Here is a 12035-nt window from a genome sequence, read left to right as displayed (position 1 = left end):
CTAAGTTACACAAACATTTTGCAAACTAAGATGAATAAATGATGCAATTGAGCAGTAAAACTAACCTTTGAAGTGTCCACATTTGAGTTTTTTGTTTCATTACCGTCTTTGGTACTTCTTTCCTTTATATGTTCTTGCTTTTTATCCTTTAAAAACGGATTTGGAGCAAAAAGTTATTATGTTGTATTTCTTTTCGGACACAAATTCAGTCAAAATTAAGAATGTCACAACTGCTTCTACAACATGTTTTCCGATTTTTAACAGGAAGTGACACAATATGTCAGCAAGGGTGTAAATAACCCGTAATGTCTATTTGATCATCTTCTCTGACAAAATATGATGAAAAAGATGTTACGACTAGAAAGTCTAGTGTTTAGTAATTGGTGAATGAAACACCCATAGTCTTCATGTTACTCAAAACATTACAATTTACCATGTAGAGATTGTTTGATTAAAGTATTACGCTTGTAATGTATTTCATCACATAAAATACATTTTTGCTTTACAGCACATAATAAGCATGTGAAACTAGTAAAGAGATTAACATTATACCAAGTATGTTTTAAAGATACAAGTGCATTGCACTCTGGCATATTTACGGTTTGTATATCAATCATATTCGTTTTCAATTCAAATGTAATTCAATTAGGAATTTCAAAGTGACACATACATTTTTCTAACTCAAAATACACTGCATTCTTACATATCTAAGGTCTGTCTATTGATCAAACTCGTTTCCAACTTGAATACTGAAAGATATTTCAAAGAAACACAAACATTATGCAAATTAAAATAGTATATGATAAAATGGAACAGAAAAGCTAACCTTTGAAGTGTCCAAATTTGTCTCTTTTGTGTCATCCCCGTCTTCGGTACTGCTTTGCTTTGCCTTTTCCGCCATTTCCATTTCTTCCTCTTTATCCTTTAAAGACGATTCAAAGGAATAGGCATTATGTTCACATTGGAAGATAATTGACCGTTCGAAGGAATACCGTTATAATTTGATGTATGAAGTCCCCGGTAAAAGTTCACAAACTGACTTGTAGGTAAAATATTTGTTGGCGTTATTAGTAAGACGTCGAAACAGTGGTAAAATACAACTCGTGTTGTTTCCTCCCAACCATTGTTAAACCAATAAATAAAATTTATTACGATCACGTTGAAAATAGTTAAACGCAAACAGGCACAAAAAATTACACAGTCACTCGGTTTCACTGGGGCTAATATACAGACTATGTACACTTTGAGCATAAGGACCAGATAAGTTAATGTATACTGAATAATCACTTGCATAAATAACGCTAACAAAAGATTAAATGTTAAACAAAAAAGCAATGATACTTTTGTAAACTTATAATGTGTTTTTAATGATTACCATTCAAAACCGGTTACTGAAGGAGCTCCGATCCTGTTGTAATTAAGGGCCTGTTTTAGCTAATGTCTTGTTGGTATATTAATATACTCGTTGCGATTTAATCTCCTTTTGGGTCATTTCAGTTCTGCACATGGAAGAAGAAGGTCGTTTGCAAATAAATGCCAGGGTTGGTTTTGCTTCTAATCGAAGGAATCCTCGATTGTTTATACTTGCTGATGTTTAATATATCATGATAGATGGACGTAATTAATCTATGCGCATTTAGATATTGTGATGGAATACTTATATAGTATTTTTAGATTTTTGTTAATTGAATTATCAGTTATGCAGTTTATTTATATAGCAGGGAGGTAGGCTGATATAAATTTGCTTACTTTTGATATAGTTTGTATTTATTGTAGGGATATATCTGTGTAATTACCGAATGACTTAATTATTAAATTGATTAATAGATTTTCTGTTATACTTTGCAGTTATCATAATGATTATTTGTTGTTTGACCTGCTACAATTTAATCCTGGAGTATTGAGGTGCTTATTTGTGTATTACTGGAAGGTATACATTTAAACGAAAGGTAAAAGAGCAAGTCGATATTCGAAGGTAATATGAATTATTAAATTGGTAATATGTCTTGCAAATTTCAGCAGGTAATTATGTGGTTTCCCAGCGATTTTTGATAACAATGCATTCCTTTGTAATGCAGGGTTAACAAGAGCTGTCTCCATAGGATGACACATGCCCCCGATGGCACTTTGAATGAATAGTTATGGCCGATGTTAGAGTTTAGGACCTTTGACCTACGGAGCTGGGTCTTGCACGCGACACGTCGTCTTACTGTGTCACACATTCATGCATAGTTATTTTAAAATCCATGCATGAATGACAAAGATATGGACCGGACATGCCCATCAATGCACTATCATGAAAAATGACCTTTAACGTCTAAGTGTGACCTTGACCTTTGAGCTACGGACCTGGGTCTTGCGCACGACACGTCGTCTTACTGTGGTACACATTCATGCCAAGTTATTTGAAAATCCATCCATCGATGACAAAGATTTGGACCGGACACGCCCATCAATGCACTATCCTTTAACGTCTAAGTGTGACCTTGACCTTTGAGCTATGAACTTGGGTCTTGCGCATGACACGTCGTCTTACTGTGGTACACATTCATGCCAAGTTATTTGAAAATCCATCCATCGATGACAAAGATATGGGCCGGACACGCCCATCAATGCACTATCCTTTAACGTCTAAGTGTGACCTTGACCTTTGAGCTACGGACCTGGGTCTTGCGCTCGACACGTCGTCTTACTGTGGTACACATTCATGCCAAGTTATTTGAAAATATATCCATCGATGACAAAGATATGGACCGGACACGCCCATCAATGCACTATCCTTTAACGTCTAAGTGTGACCTTGACCTTTGAGCTACGGACCTGGGTCTTGCGCGCGACACGTCGTCTTACTGTGGTACACATTCATGCCAAGTTATTTGAAAATCCATCCATCGATGACAAAGATATGGACCGGACACGAAAATTGCGGACAGACCGACAGACCGACAGACTGACAGACGGTTCAAAAACTATATGCTTCCCTTCGGGGGCATAAAAATAGACGTGTGTAAACATCCATGATAGCAGTGTAGCAGACGATTTCTGTATACAAAGCGGCGAGTTGTTGATGTAGTCTGTTACACTATATTTATAATATGTAGTATAAACACGTGGAAGTGGCTATTACTCATGATACCTGCTTACAAACAGACTTTATCTCGCTGAAAAGCATTTTCTTATAAAACGAAGTAATTATACTTCCATTTCACATATATTTAACAAGTCGGCAAAGTTAAATTTTCATGAGCACGGATCATGTAATTAAGTGCGCATGTGGGAGTTAACTAAGTAGGTTCGCTTTTCAATATACCGCCGTTCTTGCAGTATGTTTGTTTTCAGTCATGTTTGCTTATGTATATGGTTTGTAAATATAGAATAATATTGCTAATAAAACAATCGAATGTTTGAATAAATATAAAGCAAGTTGTCATTTGTTTTCAGTTCATAATCTGTTGTTAGCTCAATTGGTAATGTCTGATTGTATCAGCCCATATTGGCTTAGAATAAAGGGTGCTATCATTATCCATTGTAGTGAATGGTAACTGGATTTTGAATTTATGTTTACTGCTTAATGATGAACTGTTTTTAGCCCATTTGGCTATGTTCGGTCGTTTCTAATAAATGAAAAAGAAAGTTAAGAAAGTTGCTATTATATTCATTGTGTTGGATGGTAATTTGATTTTTGAATTAAGATTAATGTATATTGACTGTGTTTCGCCCATTTGGCTATGTTCGATCATTTAATAAAAAACAAAAAAAAACAAAAACAAATGGTTGCCGATTATATCCTTTGTGTTGGATGGTAACCCGATTTTGAATTTAAGATTAATGTATATTGATGAACTGTGTTTAGCCCATTTGGCTTCGTTCGATTATTTAAAAAAATAAATAGATAAATAAATAAATAGTAGGTTGCCAATTATATCCATTGTGTTGGATGGTAACCAGATTTTGAATTTATGATTATTGTACATTGATGAACTGTGTTTAGCCCATTTTGCTATGTTCGATCATTTCCAAAAAAAAAAAAAAAAAATAGGTTGCCAATTATCTTCATTGTGTTGGATAGTAACCAGATTTTGAATTTATGATTGTTGTAACCAGATTTTGAATTTATGATTGTTGTACATTGATGAACTGTGTCAGCCCATTTGGCTATGTTCGATCTTTCAAAAAAAAAGAGATAGGTTGCCGATTATATCCATTGTGTTGGATGGTAACCAGATTTTGAATTTATCATTATTGTACATTCATGAACTGTGTCAGCCCACTTGGCTATGTTCGATCTTTCAAAAAAAAAAAAAAAAAAAGGTTGCCGATTATATCCATTGTGTTGGATGGTAACTAGCAGATTTTGAATTTATGTTTATTGTACATTGATGAACTGTGTTTAACCCATTTGGCTATGTTCGATCATTTCAAAAAAAAAAGAAGAAAATTAATAGGTTACCGATTATATCCATTGTGCTGGATAGTAACCTGATTTTGAATTTATGATTAATGTATATTGATGAACTAAGTTTCGCCTATTTGGCTATGTTCGATCATTTCAAAAAAAAAAAAAGATATGATGTCGATTATATCATTGTGTTAGATGGTAACCGGATTTTGAATTTATGATAAATGTATATTGATGAACTGTGTTTCGCCCATTTTGGCTATGTTTGATTACAAAAAAAAAGTGTTACTGAATATATCCATTGTGTTGAATGGTTACCGGATTTTGAATTTATGATTAATGTATAATGATGAACTGTGTTTCGCCCATTTTGGCTATGTTTAATCATTAAACAAAAAAATATATAGGTTGCTGAATATATTCATTGTGCTGGATGGTATCCGGATTTTGAATTTATGATGAATGTATATTGATGAACTGTGTTTCGCCCATTTGGCTATGTTTGATCATTTAAAAAATAAAAATAAAAAATAAAACAGGATGCCGATTTCATCCATTATGTTGGATGGTCACCGGATTTTGAATTTATAATTAATGTATATTGATGAACTGTGTTTGCCCATTTGGCTGTGTTCTATCATAAAACAGAGTTGCTCATTATATTCATTGTGTTGGATGGTAATTAGATTTTGAATTCATGCCTGATGGATATTGATGAACTTATTTTAGCCCATTTGTTAAATGATTGACCATTTCAGCCTAATTGACTGATTGCCCACTATAGATATTGTGTATGCTGGTGACATAATTTCGAATTGATGTGCTATCAATTTGCAAGTTTGTCATATTTTCCTGTCTATCACAAAGTTTGTTCCGGGCTAGTGACAAATTAACATATATTAATATACTTTATGTCAAATCGTCATGTTAATAATTTAATATTTCTAGATAATGTCACGATCAACACGTCAAAAACCCAAGGAGTTCCGCAACACAGTCCAATTGATACAGCCACACCGCAACGTTTCAGCCCCGCAACTGGTGAATCTGAACCCGCAGCAACTTGGGGTTGTGGTGAGCCTTAATTATTGTTGCAGAACACCATTAACCCGTGTTTGCGCAGTGACGGAGCATTTTGGCTTATGATTCGCTGCACTGTCAGATAGCGTTGAACAAAATGGTGAGTTGGCCCTGATGTAGAGTATTTATAACGACTTGGGTGACCACGTTAACATTACGATGGTTAATGGCGAATTCATAGAGTAAACAATAGTGTTACGCTCAGGTCACATTAATAACAGTCAAGGTCAGATATTTCTTGTTACGGAAGCAGACGGATATCTAAAATTTCAGTCAAGGGCTCCAGCCATGACAGATAGATTCATTGCCTGTCCTTAATGTGCATGATATCTATAATGCCCCGCGCGCGCCAAAAAAAAATGACTTTAGTTTTCCTGGTATTTGTACCAAATTGGCTTGTGTACACGCACATTACTGTATGCGTTCTAAATAATCACTTGGATCTCGTGGAAACTTTAGATAGCCAAAACCGGCACCTGCAAGAGGGTCACTTAGACTTCCATTCCCTCACCAAAACCCCTATTAACTTAGCAGTATTACAAGTCTATCTTTCTTTATATCCAAAAACATAAGTATCAGCTGAATTTTTAGAAGGTTCTAACAAAGGAATTTTGATTACACAACCAGCGCCCTAGAGTCCAAACTTTTTGTCAAACTTTAATTTCCGTTAATTTCCGCAAAACCCTGCTGTAGCTAATGAGAAAGTAATGTAAGAAGAACAGTTAAGCAGAATGAATAGCTGTTCCTTTTAAAGAAATGCCTAGACAGGGTGATGGAGCTATTGTTTCATTAGTGCAATATTGCAAAATGGCCAAAGTGGGCATTAAATCTGCCTTTCGCCTTTTGATGGTTCATAATTATGATTTTGAAATTATTAGGCTTCAAATTAGGAGGGGACTATTTTACGGACAAGGCGTTACCTTTGAGTGCGAATCTCTTGCTGCCATTGAAAAAGTTTGCTAATTTATTTCAAAAGCTTGTCCGGTACAAGAGGAAATCCGAAAGGCTGTTTCATTACTTGGATAATTATATTTGTTTGTAACTCGCTCTAATTCAGGGAAAAGTATGGCCAATTTGTCCTGTTTTTATAGATGTATGCAAATACCTTAACATACCCTTAGCCAAAAAGAAAAGAAAAAGAAAAACGTATATCAGATTCCAATAATGATGGTTTTAGGGCTAGAATTGCTGCAGATTCAAAAACTCAGAACAGGAAATAATATCGTTACTAAGTAAGAATAGCTTCGCGAGCTGCAAGCCTTTTAGTTGATCTTTAAATTTCTGTGGCAGAGCCATTTTCTTTCTACACTATTTAGTAGTGGTTTCTATGATATTATGTGCAGTTTGTTAAAGTTTATATCATTTTAAAGTGACCAGTTCAATAACAGATGATTTGAGTGTCTGGTTATCATTTCTTGGCAGTTTTAATGGTTACTGCAGCTTCCACAACTTACAATGAGTGGTTAGTTCACTCCTAAACTTCTTTACGGTTAGCGCTGGCGTACATGAACTAGGACAGCTGTTTTTCGAAGTAGATGGATATTCTTCATTTGGCCTTCTAGGTGGTAAAGACGTTCTTATATGCAATAGCATAACCCTTTTAGAGTTAGTGCCGATCGTGTCAGCTTTCCTTGCATGGACAGACGACTTCCACCTTACTGCACTATTAGCCCATCTTTTAATCAAGAATGTAGTTCGTCATACAAAACGTCTGTATATTTCGGACATTTCTTTTATTGTAAAATTAATACTCTTGAACATCTTACTCAGAGATTTATGATACGTTCAATGCTTATCATTTTTGATAGTTTGCATCGGACAATTGACATCAGGCAACCTGTAACGCTTGATTTACTTCGTAAAATTATACAGGTGACAAATACTGTTTGCTCTTCTATGTTTGAGGCATTACAGTTTTCAGCGGTATTTTCCCTGACCATTTTTGATTTTTAAGGATATGTGGGCTTGTACACACGAACTCAAACTCCTCGAATATAAGTGATAAAGGTCACGCATTACGTGAGTGAGACGTTAGTATTGTAAGTAATGGTGAACTTTGCTTAATTTTTCTTTCATCGAAAACCGATCAGAGAAAGGTGAAGGAGTAGCTATCCATTTACTACTGACCATTGCTCTACTTAACCCGTGGATTAATAGAGAGATAAATGGTTGTTCGACCATCTAGTGCTTCAACCTATTTATCTATGCGTTTAAACGGTCTACCCGTCATACGCTATCAGTTTAGTGTGTTCTAAAGAAATCTTTACTGCGTTTGGAGTTAATCCCCTTCCGTATAAACCACATTCATTTAGAGTAGGTGCTGCAACAGCAGCATGACTGCTGATGATATTTCAGGAAGGGGGCGTAACGCCCCGGATTCAAGTGCATTTAAATCTTACATTAGAATCCCCTCACGTCAGCTGTTGTCACTCAGATCTTAAGCTTGTAAGCAGTTCATTCATTGAACCTGCCATCTATTTGCCTCTTTTTTGTTGACAATTGTTTTAAGCTTTTCAGTGCGTCCTACCCATATTTGGATAATGGGATGTTCAATTATAAAGTCGGTATTTCGTTACGACAAGGAATCAGCTGAGGATTCTCAACTTGTAATGCAGCGTCATGATGCGACCATACTGTGGCAGAGTCAGAGTGGTATGGAATGGCGGCAAGTTAAACCATTAATCTTACACTTGTTTCCTTTTGAAGACAATCAAGGTATCATTGTTATTCACTGTGTAATTCGCTCATTTTTCATTAGAGAGTGCTAGAAACTCGTTAATAATTTCGCTGCTCATTTGTTTTAAACAGCATTGGTAGATACATTCGTTATCCAGAAATCGTCGAATCCGTGACGGGTCTCTTCAACAGGGATGGGTGCAGTTGTCCAATGTTGGAATGTTGGATGCTTTTTATTCACTCTGCAACACAAGCTTCTGTTCTTTCTGGCAGTAAATTATTAAGGCACAGCTTCTCAGGCAGGGTTTGGTTTGCTATACTGGTGGCGGTTGTCAAGAGTTTTCCACGTTGTTCCACAATCTTGACATGTGGCGGTTAGGTCAGCCTCCACCAGTATATCTTAACGTTGTGTAATAATAAGTTTGTTTGTTTCAAGTATACTGTATAAGGACTCTGTTCCCAGGGCCTCGACATCTGCATTTTAACCATATACTTTATATCATATGTATTTGTATATTGACATTTATGTGAAGCTGTGACTAATTTCTGCCAAACATTAATCAAAATAAACGAAATTAGTTATTAATTGCTATAGTAAAACTGTTAATAGTAAAAATAATGTATTCATACAACTGTCTTGGGTTGTTCTTTTATAGTATTATTATTTTCTATGCCAAGCTATCTTCAGTAATGTGTTTTTAATGATTACCATTCAAAACCGGTTACTGAAGGAGCTCCGATCCTGTTGTAATTAAGGGCCTGTTTTAGCTAATGTCTTGTTGGTATATTAATATACTCGTTGCGATTTAATCTCCTTTTGGGTCATTTCAGTTCTGCACATGGAAGAAGAAGGTCGTTTGCAAATAAATGCCAGGGTTGTTTTTGCTTCTAATCGAAGGAATCCTCGATTGTTTATACATGCTGATGTTTAAATACGTACGTGTTAGATGACGTTGAAGAAAACAGAACAACAAGAAAATACCTATTGCATTTGTAAAGCAGAGAAAGCCAATTTGTGTAAAAACAATACATTTTATCATAGTGTTACGTCTGTAATGTATTTCGTCATTCATAATTCAATGATCCCTTTTCAGGACATATTGATCATATCAAAGTAGTATATACATGTATGTCTGATACTAAGAGATCAGTATTTTAAAAAACATGCTCTAAGTCTCCAAATTCATTGGACTCTGGCATATTTGCGATCTGTACATTAATCAATTCGTTTTTAATTCAAATGCTTACACAATAAGAAATATCAAAGTAAAACAAATATTTGGCAAAAATAAAAATAATATTCGATGTAATGGATCTGAAAAAAAAACCTTTAAAGTGTCCACACTTGGCTTTTTAACCTCTTTATCCTTTAAAACGATTCGAAGCAATAGTCCTTATGTTGTCAATGGAAGCCAACTTACCGGTCGCAGGAATAATGTTATATTCTTACTATAAGAATTGTTTTCTATCATTTCTTTACTCAAATTAACATAATAAGGGGATTGGCAATAAAGCTGCACCTTTGGAGGTTAACGCAAGGAAAATATTCTCTTTGGATTCAACATGACCGATTTTGTAAAGAACAGATGGACACTGCATGTAAAGATAATACTTACTTCTTATCAAAATATTGCATCTGCAATGTAATTTATCATACCTAATATAATGATTGCTTTTCAGTACGTCTCTATTATATGAAATTAGTATATATACCTGATACATACCTAATAATACGACATAGATATTATACCAAACATCTATATCTCCAAATACATTGCACTCTGGCAAATGTGCGACGGTGTATAAATCAAATTCGTTTTCAATTTGAATTTCAATATAATTACGAAATTCAAAGGAACACAAACATTTTGCAAAATCAAAATAATACCCGTATGATGAAATGAAGCCGCAAACCTAACCTTTGAAGTATCCAGATTTTGCTGGTTTGTTCCGCTACCGTCTTTGGTACTCTTTTTCTTTGTCTTTTCCACAATCTGCATTTCTTCCTTTTTATGTTTGAAAGAGTATTAGAAGCAAATAGTCATTGCTTTGTCATTGGATGCCAAAAAACATTTAGCAGGAATAATCTTATTTAATACTCTAACAATTGTTTTATGATTTATTTACTCGAATCAAACGTAAATCGGACATAAAGTTGCATATTGGAAGGTGCATATTAGAAAAATCCTTTTCGCATAAAACTCAGTCAAAATTAAGAACGCGACATCTGCTTCTCAGTATCTTTCCTAATCTTTTGAGAAAAAAACCGACACAAGATGTCAACCAGAGTGTATATAACCGCAGTGACTTATTTCATTATCCTCTCTGACAGATTAATGATGAAATACAAGTTTCAATAGAGAATCTATAATACGGTATTTGATGTATGACAAGCCTATAGTCTTCTTGTAGATCTAAATTTCACAAAATGCCTTGTAAGTAAACATATATGTAAAGACGACGGAACGGTGGCAAGAATTATTGTATCTTTAAAGCATAGACGGCCATATTGTGTGAAGATAATATATAATTTTAACAATGTATTTCACTTGCAATGTTTTTCATCACATATGACATAATTATTGCTTTACAGCACCTAATTATCATAAGAAACTAGTGAAGATTTGATAATACTAGATCAATATTATACCAAATGTGGTCTAAGTATCCAAATGCACTGCACTCGTGCATATTTACGGTCTCGTTTTCAATTCAAAGAATTTCAAAGAAACACAAACATTTTGCAAATCAAAATAGTATATGATAAAATGGAGCTAACCTTAGAAGTGTCAAAGTCTGTGCGTTTTGCTTCATCACCATCACATTCTTCGGTACTTCTTTGCTCTGCCTTTTCCACCAATTCTTCCTCTTTATCCTTTAAAAGACGTCATGTTAGAGGTGAAATGACAAGTCTAGAGTAACGTATTTTGTGCATGACAAATCCAAAGCTATCTTCCCGGGAAAAATGTTCATAAACTGTTTTATAGGTAAAATGTTCGTTGGCTTTATTAGTAAGACGTCGAAACAGTGGTAAAATACAACTGGTGTTGTTTCATCCAAACCATTGTTCTATGTGATATTTAATAAATATAATAAGTAAAGATGATTTAAAAATAATTAATTCACAAACAAGCACTAACATAACATTCAATTTTAACGATTAATACATTTAACATTGACGAATCCCTGTCAGGATACTGGTTATATGACCCAGGGAAGTGCCTACGCCTTTAGTATCTTGAACAATGGTGTGAGTCCAATCGCTAAGGTGACTATGTCTTAGACTAGCTGACAAACGATGTAGAATGTCCTTTGTTGAAACGTATAGCCCGTGAGACCAAATATCTCAGATATAGAATTTTCCTCTGGCTACCTTGCCTAAATGATTCGTGTACCAATGATTCGTAAATGATTTTAATTATGAGCTAGACAATTTCAGGGATCAGGCAAATCACTAAATGTTTCAAACAAACAATTTTCAATTGGCTCAAACTTCTATAGGCTGGAGACTCTATACTTGACTGGTCTTTTTGTTGAAGTTCCCGTCAGACAATGTTTTTGAATCAACAACATACGAGTCCTATCGCATAGATGCTCGGTCTCTGTCCTCTCAAGCTCTATATGATTGCGCGCCTATATGCTATCACATGTAGCATTCAACTACCATATAGGTATATCTCCGATGCCTTGGCTGTACTTCGCCAATAATGCTGAACCGTCTATAAACTGGAACTCTCCTAATATCTCAGTAGATTACCAAACTCTGGGTCTCTGTCTCAGCTTCCCGATGCTCAGTCTATATATGCTATTGTATATAGCATTCAACTACCCTTAAGGTAAAACTCCTATGCGCTGACCCTATAGCTCGAAACCTTGTTGA

General features: G+C 34.9%; 1 protein-coding gene across 1 annotated transcript in view; it reads right to left on the bottom strand.

Annotated features, from left to right (window-relative positions):
• LOC128552990 (cilia- and flagella-associated protein 251-like) overlaps positions 1-11031 on the bottom strand; it is a 49540-nt gene extending 38509 nt beyond the window's left edge. Inside the window, exons 1-4 of the mRNA XM_053534089.1 lie at positions 10935-11031; positions 10075-10161; positions 827-922; positions 66-146 (exon numbers count right to left, since the gene is read on the bottom strand). Of these exons, the coding sequence (XP_053390064.1) occupies positions 66-146; positions 827-922; positions 10075-10155 (258 nt within the window). The 5' untranslated portion in view covers positions 10156-10161; positions 10935-11031. The remainder of the gene's footprint in view (positions 1-65; positions 147-826; positions 923-10074; positions 10162-10934) is intronic.
• Between the last annotated feature and the right edge of the window lie 1004 nt (positions 11032-12035).

The sequence above is a fragment of the Mercenaria mercenaria genome, unplaced genomic scaffold, assembly GCF_021730395.1.
Source record: "Mercenaria mercenaria strain notata unplaced genomic scaffold, MADL_Memer_1 contig_3358, whole genome shotgun sequence".
Lineage (NCBI taxonomy): Eukaryota > Metazoa > Mollusca > Bivalvia > Venerida > Veneridae > Mercenaria > Mercenaria mercenaria.
Note: the sequence above shows the minus strand (reverse complement) of the source record. Positions and strands in the feature narration are given on the sequence as shown.